Raw genomic sequence first — 22,152 nt, forward strand, 5'->3', positions numbered from 1 at the left:
TAACTTGCCAAGGGTCACGCTGCTAGAGAAAAAGGGAAGGGGAGGGCAGGGGGGGAAGGAAAAAGGAAAAGAAAGGAGAGGAAAGGAAAGGAAGAAGGAAGGAAAGGAGGGAGGGAGGGAGGGAAGGAAGGAAAGAAAAAAAGGGCAAGCCAGAACTGAAATCCAGAATTAAATGATTCCAAGGTGATTCCACTTTGGAAATAAACTAGACTAGCAGTTCTCAGGGCTAATTCTGCTCTGTATAGGACATCTGGCAATGACTAGAGACATTTCTGTTACAACTGGAGAAGTGTAATAGTAAAGACCAGAGATACTGTTCAACATCCTATAATGTGCCGTACAGTCCTCACAACAATGAATTATTTGGCCCAAAATGTCACTTACGGCAAAGTTGAGAAGCCCTGATCTAGAACTAGCTACACTGGAATAATCTCAGCTCTTGGAAATGACATATATTCTAAAAAACTCTCCAAAAAAACTGATATGCAATCAGTTTCCAGAATAATCACTAAATTCCAGTCAACTGATGTCTTTTTTCTGAGGTGCAGAATAACTATAAGACCAGTTCTTACTGGGAATGGACCAAAATCTCCTAGCAATCACTCTGGCATTTCACCTCTATGCCACATTGCCTCCATCCAACATGGGTCCAACAAATCATTTTGCTTCAGGCCCATCAACTTAAAGTGAAAAGAATATGGAAAGGAGCAATCAAGGAATTATGAAAGAAATGGTAACCAGTATGGTATCCCAGAAGGAGTCTGCCTGGGAGGGAGGTAGGACATCTGGATACTATGTGACCCAAGAGAGGCAGTAACAGTGTGCTGGGTATCTCCTTATTTACAAATTTAATTTCAAAGGGCTTTCAAACAGCACATAATGGTGTGTTTACAAGATGATTAGCACTAAAAAAAATGAGTTAAGAAAAAGTGCCTACCTGCAGCCCTGGAAGTCACATCTCTACATGAAAATCCCCAACAACTATGAATAACGTACAAACATGGTAAAGAGTGGCTGTTTTCAACCATAACACATGAAGGCCCTCAGACTGCAACTGAAGGAAACTCACGTGAACATTTAAAAGCATCAGCCACACTTGTCACTAGGTGCATATTGCTGGATGCGGAGTTAGCAGAGTTAGCGACCTGAGCTCTGGTTCCAGCTGTGCCACCAACTGACTTGGTTTTATTGCTTTACCTTCCAAATAATAAACACTGTAAAACAATTACATCATTTAAAAAAAATACTTAGGCCAGGCCAGGCACAGTGGCTCAGCATGTAATCCCAGCACTTTAGGAGGCAGAGGAGAGTGGATTGCCCAAGGGTGGAGACCAACCTGGGCAACTTGGTGAGACTTGTCTCTACAATAAATCACAAAAACAAGCTGGGTGTGGTGGCGCCTATCTTAGTTTCAGCTACTTGGAAGGCTGAGGCAGAAGGATCGCCTAAGCCCAGCAGGTCGAGGCTGCGGTGGCCAGGAACTTGCCACTACACTCCAGACTGGGCAACAAAGGTGAGACTCCAACTCAAAAAAAAAAAAAGATATAGAATCTAGTTTTCAAAACCTTTGAAAAGCATATAAAAATTACACTTTAGGAAAAATTAAAGTTTTTTATAAACTATTATATATAACAGTAAAGAAATTACTATACTCTGCTATCCCTATGAGATTGAAGCACAGTGTGACCACAGATAATTGGTATACATTGACATGGTTACATTAACTCAAGATTGCATTTACTAGTGTGGCTGAAAGTAAGATTAAAAGACTGAAGTTTGTCATTTGACTTCTAAATTATACAGACAAATACATTTGCTGGGCAAACTTTCAAAATAGAAATTTAAAAGTTAAATATTTTCTTGCAGAAAATAGCACTTAAATAGCTATTTGTACCTTCTGACTCCCTTGTGTACGACTATATACTTTGTTAATTCAGCTCAACAGAGTGCAGTATCTACAGTTTAAAATAAAAATTAGCCGGGCGTGGTAGCGCGCGCCTGTAATTCTAGCTACTCAGAAGGCTGAGGTGGAAGGATCGCTGGAGCCCAGCAGGTCGAGGCTGTGGTGGCCAGGAGTGGCCACTGCACTCCAGTCTGGGCGACAGAATGAGACTCCAACTCAAAAAAAAAAATAAAAAAAATTAAGTTAGCCTAGCTAAAACTTAATCATAAGAGAAAAATGTAGACTATATCAATCCCCTTTTTTCATACAACAGAAAAAGAGGAACGGAAATTTTATGACCATTATAAAATATTTAAAATACTCTTTTTGTAGAGATGAAAACAACATACCTTCCAAGAATGTGCGATTAAGACTAATTAAAAACAAACAGGTATTAATATTAACTACTATAGAGTTACTTGTTAGTATGTCAGTAAGAGTCCCATATCCTTTTTTTTTGAGTTGGAGTCTCACTCTGTCACCCAGGATAGAGTGCAGTGGCATGCTCATGGTCACTACAGCCTCGACCTGCTAGGCTTAAGTGATCCTCCTGCCTCAGCCTTCCAAAAAACTGGAACTACAGGCACATGCCACCTTACTTGGCTAATTTTTTGATTTATTGTAGAAATGAGGTCTCACTAAGTTGCCCAGGCTGGTCTCAAACCCATGGGCTCAGGCAATCTTCTCACCTTGGCCTCCCAAAGTGCTGGGATTATAGGCATGAGCCACCACGCTTGGCCTGAGCATGCCGTTTTTAAGTAGACTTCTTCCACAAGTTTAGGGCATGGCTGACAGCTGAATCCATATAGATGATTAAACTTAATCATCTCAAAGAAATAACTTTGCATCCTGCTTCCAACTACAAATTGATGATACAAAAGAGATAGAAAGAAGCTATTTAATGGTTTAACTTCCTATATGCATCTAAGAAGCCTGCCTAAAGCATCTTGTTAAGTAAATCCCAGGAGTAATGAGATTGAAAATGTTTCTCAGTGTTTACATTCATCACGGGAGACTGGCCAGCCCTTATAGACTATAAGCAGGCAGCATCCGGTCATCTGCAACACTCGGCCACTTACATATGAAACTTAGTCAGCTTCAAATAGCAACTTAATCCTCAAGGTGTTGCCTATATCTTCTCTTCTGACATAAGAAAAACATCTCCATAAAATATTTAGATGCGCGTTTGGTCAGCTCAAAAGTATTATACCCTCAGGCACAATATAAGGCACTCAGAAAACAATCTCAATAGTTTTTAATTTCCACATAGAAGTAAAAGAACCTCCCCCAAATTGATTTTAATATGCAACACTTCTTATTAAATTAATTGGATTTAAGAAATTAGAGGTTTGGTTCTTAAAATCAGTAAGGACAAAAAAATTCAACATAGATAGCTTTTAAATGTGTTGCTTTTAGTTTGCTGAGACAGGTCCACATAGATTCATCAGTTTATAAACATACCCAATGCGCACTTTAGTCAATTTATTACCATCTAATTTTGATGAACAGCATGTGGCTAAAATTTCATTTGACAGTGTCTAGTTTTTGCCATAAATTGCTGCAAGTACCTTAAGGGCCCACAGGTAACTACTGTGTAATTCCTAAAATGTTAATTTGTACATAATAGCTTGATGACAAATATAAAGAGCAGAACACAAGGTACATACTTAAAAAGCTTTCTGAACAGAAAACCCGGCACTTTAAAACCTTCATCAAATTCGGCATCGCTTTCCTCAGAATCATCTTCCAGCTTCAGGCGCTTCTCTTTGTCCTGCAGTCTCAATTTATTCCATCTCCTAACATGAAAACAAAAATCATATTTCCATTATTTTGGATACAAAACAGATTAAAATAGATAGTTCTAGATCATGTACAAGAAAAAACAGGCAAATTAGAAAGGTCTCTCAGATTTCTGTTTCCACCGTTACCCAAAACATATACTCAGGGAAGAAGAACAATTCCCTTTCCCTGCAGTCTCAATTCATTTATTTGAATTTTATAGCTGCCCTAGAAATATTTCTTTAAGGTCTCATTTCATTATCAAAACTACTTGTTCCTCTTCTGGCATAACTTAAGGGGAAATTTCTCTACTAGTTCCTAAGATACATTAAAATAGTTCTAGAAAAGAGTCAGTAAAAATTTCAACATAACTATCTCCAAAATAGCAACACGGTATAACAAAAATTAGTTTTTATTTATAACTATTTCTGGCTAAAGATATAATAGCCACACTTAAAAGATCATACTTGGACAAAAAGCAAATTTTTGGTAAAATTGCTACATCTGATTCACATTCACTGATTACTTAATTGGGGGGAGGGACAGCAACAATATAGAAGTACCAATAGTTATACCAATCAGGAAAAAAGCTATTCACTGAATAAAGTCTATATTACAAATTTAGTAATATACTTTTCAGATATAAAATAAGGTAAACATTTATATTTCAGAAAGGTCACACCAAGTATGTTTAACAGAAGAAATGTCAGGCACTTATAGATCTGAAAGACTTAGTAATACACCAAGGTTGTGGGGTAGGTGTAGCCATTTAACCATTCTAATCATACATTCATATAACTATGACAGACCCTAGCATTGTGAGTAACAATAAAAATTACCAAAGTCAATAGCTTCACTTTCTACTCACTTTCAAACTAAAAGAACGTTTTCAGTACGTGTAAAACTGAAACTCTGAATTTCACAAAGTGCTGAAAATGGAATAAAACAGTAATACAGATAAATGCCTTCAAACTAAAAAGCTCAAAGGAAAGGAACAGAGCAGCAACACATAAAAGACAACATTTATCTACCACTGTCTATGCAAGAATAATAGAGAATATCTGAGGAAAGACAAAGAGAAAAGGGTAACACAGAACACAATGCCTGGTTTTAGGTGTGGTATATTTTCCAGTCTCCATTACAAAACTAGCAGAGGTCCATGCTAGCTAGCATCCTTGTGAACCTGAAAGCACATCCTCTGACAAAGTCTCGCCTTGTTTAAAATGTTAACTCTTCAAAGTAACAAAAGGAAGGACTGGCTGAAATTCACTTGTGATCAATAAGAAAGCACTAGCTGGTTACCTGAAACTGCACTGCAGGGTAGTATGAGAACCTATAAATAAGATCAATGAAGCACTGCTGGTAATTTTCAGAGAACAGCAAATGCAAGAGGCAGTATACGGCCAAGTCGAAAGAAATAGCTATCATCCAAACACAAGGTTTAATAAGTGATACTCTTTTGATATAAAAATGTAATGTCCTTTTGGTGCTTAACTTTTTTTTTTAGTTGGAGTCTCACTCTGTCGCCCAGGCTGGAGTGCAGTGGCATGCTCACGGCCACCGTACCCTCAACCTTCTGGGCTCTGGAGATCCTTCCACCTCTGTCTTCCAAGTAGCACCACCACGCCCAGCTAATTTTTTAAAAAATCATCGTAGAGATGAGGTCTCGTCAAATTGCCCAGGCTGGTCTGGAACCCGTAGGCTCAGGAAATCCTCTCACCTCGGCCTCCCAAAGTGCTGGGATTATAAGCATGAGCGACCGCACCCAGCCTTGTGGTTAACTTCTAAAGATAATCTCTTTTTGTTTTATTAGTAATTTTCTTCCTTAAAAATTATCTACATGTGCATAAGTGGTCATCATACATCTTAAAAAAAATTATCTCCATGCAAATGATGAAGTATTCTTAAGTAACTATAATAGTCTTCAGAGTTCCATGCTATTTACAATTTTGCTAAGTGCAATGGTGTACAACAGTGGTTCTCAACTGGTGGCAACTTTCCCCCCTCATCCCCACCTCAGAATAATCTGACAACACTGGAGGCATTGGTTTCTATAACTACAAGGGGAGGGGGAACATACCACTACTGTTATCTTGCAGGTGAAGTAAGGATGCTGCTATATACCCTATGATAGGACTGGACAGTCCCCCAAGCCCCAGAAAAAGTTATCTAGTTTCAAATGTCAATAACACTGAAACTGAGAAACTCTCAGAACTTAGAAACTGAAAAATGTATATATATATATATATATATATATACACATACATTTTCCTGAGGCACATATCTGAATTCTTGCTACTCACTCTGAAATTTAACAATCAAATAGTTTTGGATGAGATATTCCTCAGTATCCAAACTCTTACTATGTGACCCCAGAACCAGAGATCTGCATAGCAAAGGATATTTGTATTTAGCAAATGTGTGGATAACAAGAAACTTGAAAGAATCACACAAACTTTCACAGTCACTTAAAAATACTTCATTTTGCAATTTCTCAAAAATAATTTTACAGAAAGAAAAATAAGGCCAGGCTTGGTGGCTCAGCCTGTAATTCCAGCACTTCAGGAGACTGAGGCGAGTGGATTCCCTAAGCCCGCAGGTTCGAGACCAGGCCAGGCAACTTGGTGAGACCTCATCTCTACAATAAACAAAAAATTAGTCGGGCGTGATAGCGCACACCTATAGTTCTGGCTACTTGGAAGGCTGAGGTGGAAAGCTCACTGGAGCCTAGCAGGTCGATGCTCAAGTGGCTGTGAGTGTGCCAAGACTCCAACGAAGGAAGGAAGGAAGGAAGGAAGGAAGGAAGGAAGGAAGGAAGGAAGGAAGGAAGGAAGAAGAAAAACCAGAAGATATCAGCTTTAGAAGTCTGGCACAAGGCCATTAAATATTTTACATATAGGTATATCACATATTAAACTTCATTGGCAGATGATGGTTATTTCCTTAGACTTAGTCAATAAATCTTTGTGGCTGTTAAATTTCCCACCACATCATTCTACACTGGCAGGGTTTTAGCTTCCTCCTCCTCCTCCCTCCCTCCTAAAATATACCAGCATCATGTCACCACAGAACTCAGCACCTAGGAAACCACATAAGCCACTACAGAAATGATTGCATTCCAGTGCCTTCCGCTTCATAAAGAAAGATGAAAAGGGCCAGACATTTTATTCAGTTTGGCTAAAGGATGACTAAAAGTGGTGAGGAAAAATCATTATTGCCTACAAGTATTTGTATCATTGTGAAGATAAACTGCCCCAGTAGAATCATATACACATATTAAAGACAGAAAACACCATGGTTATAAAACCACATGCATATGTGGCTCAGGTTAAGAGATTCATCTGTTACATAAGCAGTACTTTCTCATGTGGCTTATAACCAAAGTAGACCTGACCATCTGACATGACCCACTGCAGCAGCACAGCCAGTCAACAAGAAGTGCAACATGACAAACTAGGGAGACACAGAAGAGCTGAGTTCACCTGGATATAGACAGGAATATGCCTTTTCCACCCTAGATGCTACCAAGGGTCTTTAAAGGTACTCTCTTTAGCAGGTTTAACCAGCTTGTCCCCATAGCATGGCAGGCTAAGCAGTCTGTCCAACCAGTAGATGTAAAGGGGAATTCTGTGCTATGAACACACTGGGTTTAACATACACCAAATTGCAAGACCGAGCATAAGGATTTGGGCTCAGACTGACTAAAGTCAAATCCTGTTGCCATCTATCAGCTCTTGGACCCTCAGCAAGTAACTTCTTCAGCATCTAAGTTTCCTCCACTGTGAGATGGGAAGAACAACAGCACCTAGTTCACTGGGCTTGGGGGAAAATTAAATGAGATTCACAAGTAAGGCACTTAGCAAAGAGGCTAGAATATAAGTGTGTAATTAATTAATACAGTATTATGTATAATCACATACACTTACTGAAATCCTCAAAACAAACCCGTAGGAGGTACTATTACTATTTTTACTTAAAGAGGAGGAAACAGAGGCAATATATGTAAACAATATAATCTGCATGTGATGATGCAAAGCACCATTTTTGGCGGGTAGAGTCTCACTCCATTGCCCAGGCTGGAGTGCAGTGGCATGACCACAGCTCATGGCAGCTTCAAATTCCTGGATTCAAGTTATCCTCCCACCTCAATCTCCCAAGTAGCTGGGGCTACAGGCGCACACACAACACCATGCCTGGTTAATTTTTAAATTTTTTTTGTAGAGACAAGGTCTTGATATGTTGCCAAGGCTGGTCTCAAACTCCTGGGCTCAATCAATCCTGCTTTGATCTCCCAAAGTTCTGAGATTACAGCATAAGCCACCACACCTGGCTACCACAAATGTTTAACAGAACTACCTGAACGTGTACATTTGAACAAAAACAATAGTAGTTTATCCACACTCTTACTATGAGTAAATTATTATGAATAATATGATCACCATATGAGTAAAGACACCTAGCCTTCAGAGGGTACCTTCAGGAATACCTCAGTTTACAAACTGTCACAAAATTATAAACAGCCAACTGTCATGAAACATGACAGTCTTTTAGATAATCGAAACAAAAATAGATAGAGGATGACTTGAAGTGGTCAGGAGCAGTTAAGATATGGGCCCAAGTGAGCTGAAATCTTAAAAACTAAAAATGGCCCTAAAATGTCTAAATTCTGTTATTTCAATAAATAAATCAGTAAACTGAGAAAAAGCAAAAGGAGTCAGTAAATAGTACAAGATTTACCTTTTAGAAAAGAAATAACTTTTTCATGTTCTCTATTCTCTCATTTTAAAAAATCCACACATGCAATAGTCACAGCTGCAGCCACATAAAACGAAGCGGGCATGGTGTTCACTGGCCGTGCTTCCAACTCCTCATGGCTGCCAGACTCAGCCCGCTGTCAGCTCTGCTGGCAGCCACTTACAAGAGAAGACAGGAGCAAATATAAACCTACAATTCCAGTCTGATGCAGGCAGAGAAAACACTCTCTGGCTTCCCCAAATTCATGCAAGAATGAGAACCTGGCCCAGGCTATGGGGCCTGGGGCTGATATTGCAACCTTCACTGTTCAGAAGCAACTGAGACCCAGCATGAGCAGTTGAACCACACCAGGAACAATGCTTCCTCCAGCTGTAACCTACTAGGGTGCCTGGTCAATAGAATCCTAAGAATATACCTGAAAGCTAGTTGCTGCCATTTAAAGTTAATTTATTTTAGGAGAATTTCCAGCATTCCAAGGATGTTCATAAGCAGAAAAACACAGCTAGTTGTGCCATACTATGTTTGTGGTCCCCTCATCTCCTTGCACCTGCATATCATGTACTGTCCCCAACCTCATGCCCCAAACACACACATCCACATACCCAGCAGACCCTTCAGATCTTCACTCAAGTAGCGTCTTCATTCAGAGGAACTTTCCCTGACCAGTCAGACTTAGGCATCCTATCTTTCAGGGGCCTTACCAACCTTGTAACATCTTGGGCATACCTGGGGTCTCTACTACAGTACCCATCAAATGTTAGTATAACATGAAATCCATGCTTGTCTCCCAACTGGGAACCACCTGAGGACAGAGACTGTCTTTAGCCATATTTATACCCCCAGAGACTATTATAATGCCCTCCTCATGGCAAATACCTAATAATTGCTGTATGAATGAATGGATGAAATTCAGAATTGGGCTAGGGATAAGGAAGACACAGAGACAAAGCAGTTCTTTGAAAATGGTCAAAGTGGGTCATCCAGAAATGGGTTCTAGAAACCTTCTGTTCTCTCTTATTGAGAGCCTAGCTCCTGTTATATTTCCTACTCCTTCTGCTCAGATGACTTTAAGGCACTACTCTTAGCTCTATCCACTGGAAAAACATGGTCAAAAATCCAACGTGAAAAATTACCCACAACGGAGGGCAACTATCATGTCAGAGAAATTTTTGATTTAGAATCTTGTAACAAAATAGAGAGAGAGAGAGAGAGAAGAGGGGAAGCTCATTATTTTGAATAACAAAAATAAAATACATAAAATAAAAATCATGTAAGTTATTACCAAGTCTGAGCTCCATTTTTCAGTTTCACCAGTAGGTCTACAATGTAAGGAGACTGATTTCTGCATACCAGCTAATAGAAAGAATCAGAAGCCCCAAGTTTTCCCAGGACCAAGTGGGAGAGGTTGGGCAAAGGTTCAACTTCTTATGAAATAATTCTTTTTTTTTTTCATCAGGGTCTCACTCTGTCACACAAACTGGAGAGCAATGACATGATCAGGGCTCACTGCAGCTTCAACCTCAGCCAGGCTCAGGCAATTCTTCCACCTCAGCCTCCTGAGTAGCTGAGACTACAAGTACATGCTGCCATGCCCAGTAAATTTTTTTTTCATAGAGACCAGGTTTCACTATGTTGCCTAGGCTGATCTCAAACTCCTAGGCTCAAGCAATCCTCCTGCCTCGGCTTCCCAAAGTACTGGGAATACAGCATTTTGAGCCACTGCGTCCAGCCAAGAATTCTTTTTTTTTTTTTTTTTTGAGTTGAAGTCTCACTCTGCCATCCAGACTGGAGTGCAGTGGCACACTCCCAGTCACCGCAGCCTCGACCTGCTGGGCTCTGGCGATCCTTCCGCCTCAGCCTTCCAAATAGCTGGAACTACAGGTGTGCGCTACCACGCCTGGTTAATTTTTTTGATTTACTGTAGAGAGGAGGCCTTGCCAAGTTGCCCGGGTGGGTCTTGAACCCATGAGCTCAGGCAATCCAATCACCTCGGCCTCCCAAAGTGGTGGGATTATAGGCTGAGCGACCAAGAATTCTGGCCAGTCAAGAATTCTTATGACAAGAAAAATAAGTTTAATTAGCCCTAAACTGCATTTTTTTAAAAATTTGAATTGGAGTCTCACTCTGTTGCCCAGGCTGAAGTACAGTGGCATGATCATGGCTTACCACAGCCTCAAGTTCCTGGGCTCAAGTGATTCTCCCACCTCAGTCTCCCGAGTAGCAGTAGCTACAGGCATACACCACAAAGCTCAGATAATTTTTTGGTTTTTGTAGAGTTGGGGCCTCATCATGTTGCCCATGTTGGTCTCAAACTTCTGTATTCAAGCAATCCTCCTACCTCGGACTCCCAAACTGCTGGGATTACAGGCATGAATCACTGTGCCTAGCCTTAATTAGTCCTAAACAGTATTTACATTACTAGGAAGGAAATAGTTTTTGCTGTTCCCACCTTCATGTTTTTTCTTTAATCCATACATGTAAAAGTCACAGCAGCAACCAAATAAAATAAAGTATGTTAATCACTGGGACATTTTCTAACTTCTAAAGCTCCTATCAGACTCTGGTGGTGGCCACAAGAGAAAAACCCAGATCTAAGATATCCTGGTGTAGGCAGAAGTGCATTACAGTCCTTTAGCTGGTAAGAAGTGGCACAAACTTTAGAAAACATCATTTAACATTGTTGAATTTGCCTCCTTGACCACAAAGTGAGTCAATAATGGAACCTTATGAAGTCCAAATGAATAATATATGTATACTTTGGAAATGACAATATCAGATGCTATCTTATAATTATTGGCAGGAGGTTATACAAATAAAAGTAAAATAGAGAAAATTTGGCTAATTGTAGGTTAAACATGAATAAAAATAACAAATGTCAAACCACTTATTGCAATCTTGGGGAGGGAGGAGTTCAGTTCAGCTTCCAATCATAGGAAATTGTTAGGCTACCGCACCCACCCCACACTGGTCAGTCAAAATCAACAGGACATTCTGGTCATGACATCCTATCATCTAGGACAGCAAGGAGTCTGGAAATCAAACCATAATAGGCGACAGAAGAGCTACAAGAGAAAAATCTGGTACATCTTCCTTAGACTAGAGCTCTGAGGAACTACCATGTAATCTTGATCTACCTACACTTAGAACCAAGGAGCAAGTTGTAACGTCTGTCTCTGTACAGATGACTAGTGCCTCCTGTTGTGTTCAAAGGAGAAATAATTTTTTATTTCTCCCCAATATTGAAACTGTACTTATATGAAGGGAAACCCAAAAAACCCAGAATTTATTTATAAAAACATATTTATTCTTACATGTTTAAACTTCAGTCACCTTCAAAGTACTCTCCATTTGTTGCAATACACCTATCAAGACATTTTTTTCACTGTGCAAACAGTTTTTGAGCTAGTCAATTTCTACCATTTTTGTTTCAACTTTTCCACATTAGCAAAATGTTTCCTTTTGAGGACTTTTTTCTTTTTCTTTTTCTTTTTTTTTCACCTGGGGAGACGAAAAAGTCGCCTGAGGCAAGATCAGGTGAATAGGGAAGGTGGGGCTTGGGGGTCATGCCATTTTTTGATCAAAAACCGCTATACATTCAGTGTGGTGTAGGCAAGTCGTTCATATAAATCGCCCATCATGAAACAGGCAAACATGCTGAAAGAATCTCCAAAAAAAATTCACTGAAGCCAAATGAAGCCTCTCACAACAATGTTAGCTGACACTGATGAAGAGGGGTTCTTAGAACACTTAGCTAGTAGTGGAAGCCTGTACTACAAGGGGCCTCCAGGAAAAAAAAAAAAGATAATTGTTTGGGACTACAAGTCAGATTTTAGAAAATTTGTGTATACACAATGAGATTTCTTGACAATGAGATCCAAGTCTAAACATGAACTCATTTATATTTCATATATACCTTATACACATAGCCTGAAGGCAATCTTATGCAATATCTTTAATGATTTTGTGTATTAAACAAAGTTTTGACTCTGTTTTGACTGAGACCCAGTACATGGAGTCAGGTATGGAATTTTCCACTTGTGGCATCATGTTGAAGCTCAAAAATTTTCAGATTTTGAAGCATTTTAAATGTCAAATTTCCAGATTAGAAATGGTCAATCTGTAATATCAATTGTTAAACTGCTCTTCACTTGGGAAAGAGATTACCTTTTCATATACATCAATATTTACAAGCCCTTCTTAATGGTTCTCACAGATCCTCTTTTCACACATTGACGGAATTACTGGCTTGATAGAATCTTTGCCATAACTGTTTTAGTTAATGGGCATGTGAATATCAAGAACACCTACATTAAGTGAGTGCCAGATGTATGTCAAATATATTACACGTATGCCCTGTTGTAATTCTACTACCCAAGAAGAAAGTACTGCTATGGTCCCATTTTACAGATGAAGGAATACATCAGATCTCGTAAGCCACTAGATGAGGCTTAGGCATTCTGACTCCATGACCTGTGAAGTCAAACCCTATCTACATATTGCCTCTTTAATTAAAGTTGGCTAGCTCTGAACAAGTTTTGTTTTGAGATTATACTTACATACACATGTATATATGTTTTTTAATTGAGCCAGAATTCATACTAAGTAATAATGACTGATAGTTATCAATGCTGTGTGCTGAGCACTATTTTAAGTATTTCACATTTATTAATCCAATTAATCCTTACAACCCATGAGGCAGATTTTTTTTTTTTTTTAGTCGGAGTCTCACTCTGTCACCCAGGTTGGAGTGCAGTGGCAAGTTCATGAACACTGTAGCCTCAATCAGCTGGGCTCAGGCAATCCTTCCACCTCAGCCTTCCAAGTAGCTGGAACTATAGGCATGTGCCATCATGCCCAGCTAATTTTTCTTGATTTACTGTAGAGATGAGGTCTCGCCAGGTTGCCCAGGCTGGTCTCCAACCTGTGGGCTCAGGCAATCCTCTCAAATCGGCCTCCCAAAATGCTGGGATTATAGGCGTGAGTCACCATGCCCAGCCACATTTTTTTTTTTAAACAGTTAAAAAAAGGCAGACAGGGAGGCTGCACAAGATTACCAATGAGTTAGTACTGGATGAAGATTCAATCCAGATGATCAGACTCTAAGGACTATATTCCTCTGTTCCATAATATTGTCTCTTAAAAAGTATTTTCCAAACTCCCTAGAGCCATCCCTTTTCTCACTGTGCCAGCCAAAGGGTCAATAATCACCTCTTGAACTGCCACATAATGAAAACAATTGAACAAGAACAAACCAAATTCTAAACTTCAAATTCTGTCTTTAAAAAAATGCCAAGGTTAAGGTTTAAAGAGGAGAAAGACTGCCTTCATTTTTGTACAATAACATGATTCCTTCCCCACCTCAATACTGTGCAGGATAAGTCAAAACTCACTCTTCACCAGACACCTGCAAACTTTTTCAAGTAACAGTAAAGTCAGATTAGTAGTTCTCTGAACTACAATCTGGGCTGAACAACCACATAAGATACATTTATTAATAATACTCGACAAATCAATGTATACAACTGCCTATACCCACCCACAAAAGGGGCAAAATATGCCTCTTAATGGGAATTGTTAAATATTAGTAGCCTGAGATAATTTATTAATAAAATAAGCATGCCTTCTCTAAAACTTCAGGGAATCACATATTAGGGTACTTAAAATCCAAAACTAATCTTAATGTTCTGTCTTTGTATTTTTATGATCCAGTGGTCACCAAGCACAGAGATGTTAAATCTGTTGTTTGTAAGAAAAACGTTGCACATTGTTGGGAGCCAACATCTATAGCTACATGGCTGAGGCCTGTAAAGGCCCATCTGGAAGATCGCCTCTGACATAGGATATCAGTTATACCTATGATATTGGCGTGTGATTGGTGACCAGTGTGCATACATGGCAGTAAAACTTACAAGTGAATCTCAGTACACTTGATGGAAGGTGCATGGCGGAATTGTTTCTGTCTTTCTAAGTTTAGCTTCTTTCTAGATATTTTTTTACTTCTATTTCCTGGTAGACTGGGTAGTCCTTGTTCCCGAAAGCTGTTTCCCCTAGGGCTAAGATTAGAAACTAAATTACCATGATAGTTCTGTCCCCTGCCCCTAGCCAGGTAGAACGTTTTCTTTTGTTTCGTTAATTACCGAAACTCTGTCTGCTTCAGCCCATGGCCGCCATCTTGGAAGCCCTGCATTTCCTTGTTCAAGAGTGTGACAGCTACTATTTGATTTTTAGAGTAGACTTGTTGGGATAAAATATATACATATACACTCATAGCTGCGTAAATCTATGCTTGCTGTTTTGATTCCTTTTGCTACATTATTCAGTGTAATAGTTACTATATGATTTATAAAAGAATTAACGATAAGGTATTAGCTTAATAGGATATAGCATAGTATTAAAGTCCAATAACTAGATCATATGAAAATTAAAGTTTAGACATATGAAACATGAATTATAGTAAAGTTTTGTAGTTTAAGAATAAGTTTTAACTGAGTTATAAGGCGTTATGTTAAATTGTAATAGGTTAATAGTATAGTGTTAAGTTGATAATATTAATTGTTAAAAATATTGGGAATCAGTGAACTTGGATTGAACCTAGAGTTAACTCAGGAAAGTTTTTTGTATTAATCAGGGTATAGAGCAAAGAGTATAATATGAATGATTTATTGAACATTATGGAAAACACTTTGAACGATTTGTATTGAAATTGTGCACCTGTGACCTTGATGTAAGCACGGCAGGCATCATGGAATTTGAATTGTTTGCTTGGAAATTGCAGATCTCGTGGTGGTCTTGTGATGCATAGTTTGTAAAGCACGAAACTTGTACGCCCCCAGTGAGTGATTATCACATTGCTGGAGGGTATAGAAAATGGTATATAAGTTGGAAAAGGTTTGAATAAAATCGGCTTCAGTCTTGGCCAGACTGTTCCCAGAAGAGCTGCCTCCGAGTAGTTTTCTTCTCTCCGTTCTGATTCACCGGTGCGGTCCTAACCCTTCCCTGGTCAGTGCAGGTCACCGACAGCACATCATACAGCTAAATCATTCTTAATACAGAGTGAAATTTCAACCTCAGGACCATTCTCCACTTATTACAATATTCATGAAAGAAATTCCACAACTGAAGCACAGTGAGTACAATTTGATTTTTAAAAATATGTTCAGGCATCAAGCTGTGTATTTAATATAGTTTGCATTTCTGTAGTGTAGTAGGTTTTCTATTTCAGACAGCTGAGAGTAGCTTACAAATTAGTCTAATTTGCTAAATTGAGATACTCATGTTTTACTTTTCTTATCTGCCTTTTTATGGTCTATCTGGGTGAACTTAATTGACATATCTGAGCAGATGAAATACCCTCAGTTAGGAGTGTGGCTCTCACAGAGTAAATTAAGACTGATGTAGACAATTATGCACAGAGCTGAGAATGAAAGGTGTGTGCAGAAGAGGAAGCAGAATTAGTCTTCATTTGTGTCTCAGCTTTATCACTTAAAAGAAGCCTATGTGCTCTCTAAGAAAACATCCTTAAGGGATGAAATTTTTCTTTCAACTTAAAATATAGATTCCTAGAAGAAAAAAGAGGAATAACAACAACATGGGCTTATTTCTTGAGAAAGAAATGAACTGCCAGAAAGAAGTGATACAATACTCTTCAAATTATTATATTTAGGCTTCTACATCAAATCTTGATTAAACTTTTACTAGATTCAAATTGTCAGGTATTTTTTTTTTAATTTGGGTTTTAAAAAAGTACAAGCAAAGCAAGCTTCACAATGAGTTGGCCACTGCAGAACCACGACTAAAACTGCTAAATTCTCACGCAGTCTACACCAGGCTCAAACTGATGGGCAGCTGGAAACCATCCCAATGCAAACATGCTCTAGGCAGAAGGAAAAGAGGTTCGCTGAGGACAATAAGATAGAGCCAGAGAGGCTGCGAGACCAGTGGTTCTGAGAACATGGCCTTTAGCAGCGTTTCAGGCTAGGAATGGAACTCCCCCCAGATGGCGTAGAGTTGGTCCTTATCAAGTGAGAAGAGAAAGTCACTGAGACAATGCTCATCTGAGTCCAATGCAGCAAACCAAGTTGCTCCATCATTCCCACCTGCCCCAAACCACCTTCAGACCCTTCGTCCTTCTCCAGGTCCCTCACTGACTAGTACCTTGGGCAAATGACCTTGACTCTGGGTTCAAGGTCCTATCTCCTAGGGGCTTGTGAGGATTAAACCAATTGAACCATATAACCACCAAGTGGTAAACATTCAGACATATTAGCTATCGTTGTTGATCTTGTGCACTTTCCCCGACCCCTGCTCAGTCCATGGAAGCCTTCAACGTTCCAAATTCACAAGATTCTCTTGAGCATTTATCCTTGGCTTAATCCCTCTCAGTATCTGAAAATGCTGATAGCCTGCCTCTACTGAGAACATGTATGTGTAGAACCCAACCCTTCAAACCAGGACCCAATTGGTCTCTGGTAACAGAAGCCCAGAAATTAAGGGAAAGGACAGTGAAGAATATTATATTCCCAGATGATTAAGCCTATTAGAAGACATTTTGTAAGATTTAGACAATGAGTGGAATATTTACCAGTCCTTTTAAATTCAAAGTGATTCATGTAAAAGTAAAAAATGGGGCACAAGAAAAACTGTTAGGATAAAAAATGTATTAAAAACCAGTTACATCAGCAGGCATCAAGATTACAGATTCAGGTTACACCAGACCATGAAGTAAATTCTATTTCCATGCACACCATTCTCGTCAGGTCTTCTAGACTCCCAAGCCATCTCTCCCAATCCTTGTCCACCTCCCAGATTCAGGCTTAGGATTTTTGGTTTGCTTTCCAGTCCATGGAGGTGAAGGCAACTATGTGTTGATTCTTGGCACCATCCTGTGGTCATGCCTAGATATTGCACCTTCCAACAAATACCACTAAGGGAAGGAAATATGTACATAGCCCTGCCCAACTTCAAATCTCATCTCTACTTAACATTGAGACCATGGGTAAATTGACTAACTTGGAAGGGCCATGATAATAACAATATAAAGGTATAGATGCATAGAATCAAAGACTAGAATGACATATAAAAAAATAAAAACATAAAAATAGAGATCTTTTTTTCATCTTAATATTGTTACCATTTTTTCACAATCCAGGGAATCACCAGAAGTGCTAAATGATGGAGGGAGCCTTCAAACCATTCGAAATACCAACCTAAATCCATTTCAGGCTGTGAGCTCAGCAGCTTGGCCCAAAGTACCAGGTCATCTGAGGAGACTCAGGCACTGCCTACTGAAGAGTCTGTTTCTGAACTCTCTACTGTGTTTTACGGATCTGGGGTGGAAGTGGGTTGAGAATTTATCTCAGAGGCAATTATTTGCTGACTTTGGGCTAAATAGAGAAAAAAGCTTACATTCTCAAACCACAGCATCCTTACCAACAATGATTTCTAATTTCTACAAGTCTCCTAAACAGGGACATAGTTATTTCTAAATAAGGCCTATGGCCAGGAAGAATGCCACCAACCTCGACTCAAAAGTGGGAGCATGGGTGTACACAGAATCACTGGGAGAACAAGTGCAGTGCCCAGCTCCTCCCCTCCTGGCTGATCCCAGGCATCTGCATTCTGAAGATGTTCCCCAGGTGATTCTGATGCACAGGTCCTGATAAAAACCAGATTATCTATGATATATAGCATTTAGTTGAGGTTCACTTAGTTGAGGGTCTCTCCTGTAATAAATACAATTGTGCAGGGTACATAAAAGAGGACTTTAGAAAAACTGATATACAAATTGAATCAGTCAAAAGCTACATCCTCAGAAGGGAAAAGTATATAAGAACTACTTATATACCTCTGATAGTTTCTGACAGTGCATCAGAATTACCTGGAAAAGGTTTTTAAAAGTACTGCCCAGTGAACCCAGGTTAGACTTCCCAAATCAGCATCCCCAGTACTGGGGCTTCCAGTGACTCTGCACAGTCTGTGGACTGCGAAACTTTGCTTTAGTCTAAGCTCATTGCCAAGGAAGTAGAGGCAGTGAGGGTAGCAACTTAAATAATAACCACTGGCAAATGAAAACAAAAATAAAGAATTTTTTTAAGTCAAATGATAAATGCTAGCCCTAGTCCTGCCAGTGAGGAGAGACAAAACTCTGTTGGAAGAGCATCCTCTCACTGAGGATGCAATCTGATCTATGCCCCACAGTTTGACCAAGACATGCTGACCACTGCTGAGGAAAGAGGCAAGAGTCTATGATATTTTTTGTCTTACTGTCTCAAGGTTGGCAAATAGCTGGCACAAATACTATTGATTCCCTGCCCCCCTTCCCATGCACATGAGAGACATCATTAAGGGACTGTGACGTTCTTTCCCAGCCAACCCAAACAGGGCCTCAATCTTCCCTGAACAGACTACCACTTCCCAAAGACCAGAGTTGGCCAGTTAGGTGAAGTCCACGTGCCCTCCCTGACTTGACATGGACAGCTTAGAAACCGGGCCTCTCTGAACACCATGGCTATTATATCAATCTCCAGGTTAGTCCAAATGAGACCCCTGAGGATATTAATGTACCTACAAAGAAAGCAAGTTGTTTCCCGCTCAATGGTGTACCTGGAATTTTGGGACAAATATGCAAAGTTTCTAACCTGCATCCCTATCAACAGATCTGACTACCCAATAGACAGGGTTCTGCACTGGATGAATCTCCTCCATAAAGTCTCCCCCAGTACCTCAGTCTGAATTCATTATTCCCTTTATAGTTGGATAGGTCTTATTTGTGCCTATGTCCACTAGCAGACTGCAGATTCTTTGCCAAAGACTTTTGAGGCTAGTCCTGCAATGTAGACATGCATTCCTGTCATGGAAGCAAAGAAGAAGCAATGAGAGTTGACCTCACATATGTAAACTGAGAAGTGAATCAACAACAATGAGATCACAAGAACTGGGAGGACAAGCACCCTGATCTTTACCATCCTGAAAGGGAAAGATGCACATGAAATGGTTGGTCTTCGGGGTCACTCTAGGCTGTTATGGCTGGACAGCCTTGACTAGGTAAGTGGCATGCAGGTGCTCACCAGGAACAGACATCATTCAAACACTATAGGTACATTATTTCTATTGCCTTTATTTGGTTCCTGGAGCTCTCAGGCCCATGATTTCTAAAGCAGCAGTATATTTTAGGAAACTCCAGCCGGGTGCAGTGGTGCATGCCTATAATCCCAGCACTTTGGGAGGCCAAAGAGGGTGAATTGCCTGAGTTCAAGACCAGACTGGGCAACTTGGCAAAACCTCATCTCTACAATAAATCAAAAAACTAGCTGGGTGTGAAGGCACATGCCTATAGTCTCAGCACGTGGAATGCTGAGGTGGAAGGATCACCTGAGTCCAGTAGGTCAAGGCTGCAGTAGCCATGAACATGCCACTGCATTCCAGCCTGGGCAACAGAATGAGACTCCAACTCAAAAAAAAAGGACAAGAAAGCGCCAAACCAAGAACCATGCCCTAATGGAAACTCTGCCAGCACAAAATTAAAATGAAAAAATAATATATGTTTCATAAGACCTGCATACCACTGACATGAATAAGAATTGACAGAACGCTTACTTCTAAACAGTAACTCATCCATCCTGCATGTCATGAAAGGGTGTGAAAACCTGGGGAACACCACTGAGGCGCTGGCCCCCATATGCAGTGTAGTTCTCAGGAGAAACATGGGAAGGGAAAAGACACGGATTTTTTTTTTTAATTACAACTACAGAGACTGAGCTGAGAGGTTTTGGGCCAAATCAAAGAAAACAGGATCCTGAGCGCTACTGCTCAGGTTCCAGAAAAAGTTATGATGTAGAAAAAGCTTGACATGAAATTCCCAGTAAGCATCAGTTAAAACAGAGACACCTAGTTAGGACAAACCTAGAGTCAATGCAAGGCCTATAACTCCCTCAACTGAAAGAATAAAGGGGATGGGATGTCTAGGAGTTACCTATTCTCACTTCTAAGAGTTTAAAAGAGCATTATCATTAACAAGAGTTAACCTCAGTAAAAAGTGTTACATTCCATAAAAGGTGCCTATTCTGGGTACTGTTCCTAAAATCTAACCACTAAGAAAAACTCATTTTCTGCTCTATAATCTATATGACTTTATTGTCATCATCCATCGTCAAACCTTGCTAAGATAAGTAATCCTAAAGGGTTTTTTTCCTCCTCAAGGGAATACCATTAACATTTCAATCTGTCTACAAAAACCAGCAACAAGTAACAAAATATAGTGACTGGTAGTTCTAACATCTTCTTAATATGCTTCTCAATCCTGAGCACTTTTTTTTTAACATCCCCCAATCCAAAGTGCACCAAAGGAGATGTATTATAAACATTTCAATGTGGATGTCTGCAGCTTAACAGCCTTAATAACTGCAGCTATAAAATTTTAAGAGCTATCGTATTTTGGTGGCAATTAAGAGTTATTGGTATTTCTGAAATTCATTTGAGATTTTATTGTAACTTTAGCAAAATATTGGCTTATGATATGACTTTGGAAATAATAAATTGTCTTACAATCTTAATATTATTAAGAAAAACTTATTGCCATGAAATTAAACTAAACCCATATTTAAAATTCAATCAAAATAAATTGCTCTTGATCAAAATACTGATATATCTAAAATATATTTAATATTGACCCAACCTAATGGGAAGAATATACTGCTCTATTTATAATCAATATGTTGACATTAACACTTTTATTAATTCTTTACAGTTGTTAAGAAAAAGTCTGACACTGCTCACTGTTCAAAGTATTGGGCAATATTCCTCAACAACTTTACAGGTATTAAGTATGCATAGAAACTAGTGCTGTGGTGAAAAATGACAACTATAAGCCAGTCCTCAACTATAAGTTTGCACATAAGGTACTACTAGAATGTGAGTGTAACACCTCTAAAGAACTGGATTTAAGTCACAGGTCCTCAAATTATTTTTGTAAAGAATTCTGCTGCATCTATTTTGAAAAGGTTATGGAATGTGTGTGGCTCACTGACAGGGGTCATGAGAAGTTCTAAGTAACAGAAGAAAAAATATCAGGTCAAGTTTCACTCATGAAGGCCAGTGGAAAGCTACAGTAAATACAAGAAACTAGGTTTCCCCACCTTGAGAAATAAGAAAAAACTGTTGCAGACTGGGAAGAAGGTCACTCAACTATTAAATGTTTAAAAAGTAAGGAGATTTCTTATTCCCTTTGACTTCTTAGAGCTCCTAGCAAGCTGACTCACAAGACCTGAGGTGCAGCTGTAGTACAGTGCTCAGTGGGACCCCACAGGGAGGCCCGCAATGCACAGATTGTTTATCCTGGATATTAGAAAAAGTGTGGTGACATGCAATTCTGACTTCATGTTTCACATGTTCACCTTCTCTTTTATCCCACTTCCATCATATACTGGCAAAGTCATGGAGATAAAAGCCAAAGTCAGTCTCTACCATAAAAAATGGCAGTGAAGATAGTTATGCAGTGCCTACAAAATACAATTTTGGCACGACAGTGGTTTATAATTATGAAGGTGACTATTTCCTCAAGACAAAGAAGAATTCAAATCCCAAATTTCAGTAGTAGCTTTTTTTTTTTAAAGGAAAGTTCTCTAAAATTACTACTCTGCTTCAAAAGGAAAAACAAAATAAAAAATCCCCACCCAGTA

The 22,152-nt window shown here is 39.3% G+C and overlaps 1 protein-coding gene across 1 annotated transcript in view; it reads right to left on the reverse strand.

Moving 5' to 3' along the window:
* The window catches only part of ERCC6 (ERCC excision repair 6, chromatin remodeling factor), an 80,417-nt gene that overhangs the window by 45,999 nt on the left and 12,266 nt on the right, over positions 1-22,152 (reverse strand). Inside the window, exon 5 of the mRNA XM_008052758.2 lies at positions 3,610-3,738. Coding sequence (XP_008050949.1) covers positions 3,610-3,738 — 129 coding nt within the window. The remainder of the gene's footprint in view (positions 1-3,609; positions 3,739-22,152) is intronic.

This window comes from Carlito syrichta, unplaced genomic scaffold, assembly GCF_000164805.1.
Source record: "Carlito syrichta isolate Samal-C Ts95f unplaced genomic scaffold, Tarsius_syrichta-2.0.1 Scaffold287472, whole genome shotgun sequence".
In the NCBI taxonomy this organism is placed as follows: domain Eukaryota; kingdom Metazoa; phylum Chordata; class Mammalia; order Primates; family Tarsiidae; genus Carlito; species Carlito syrichta.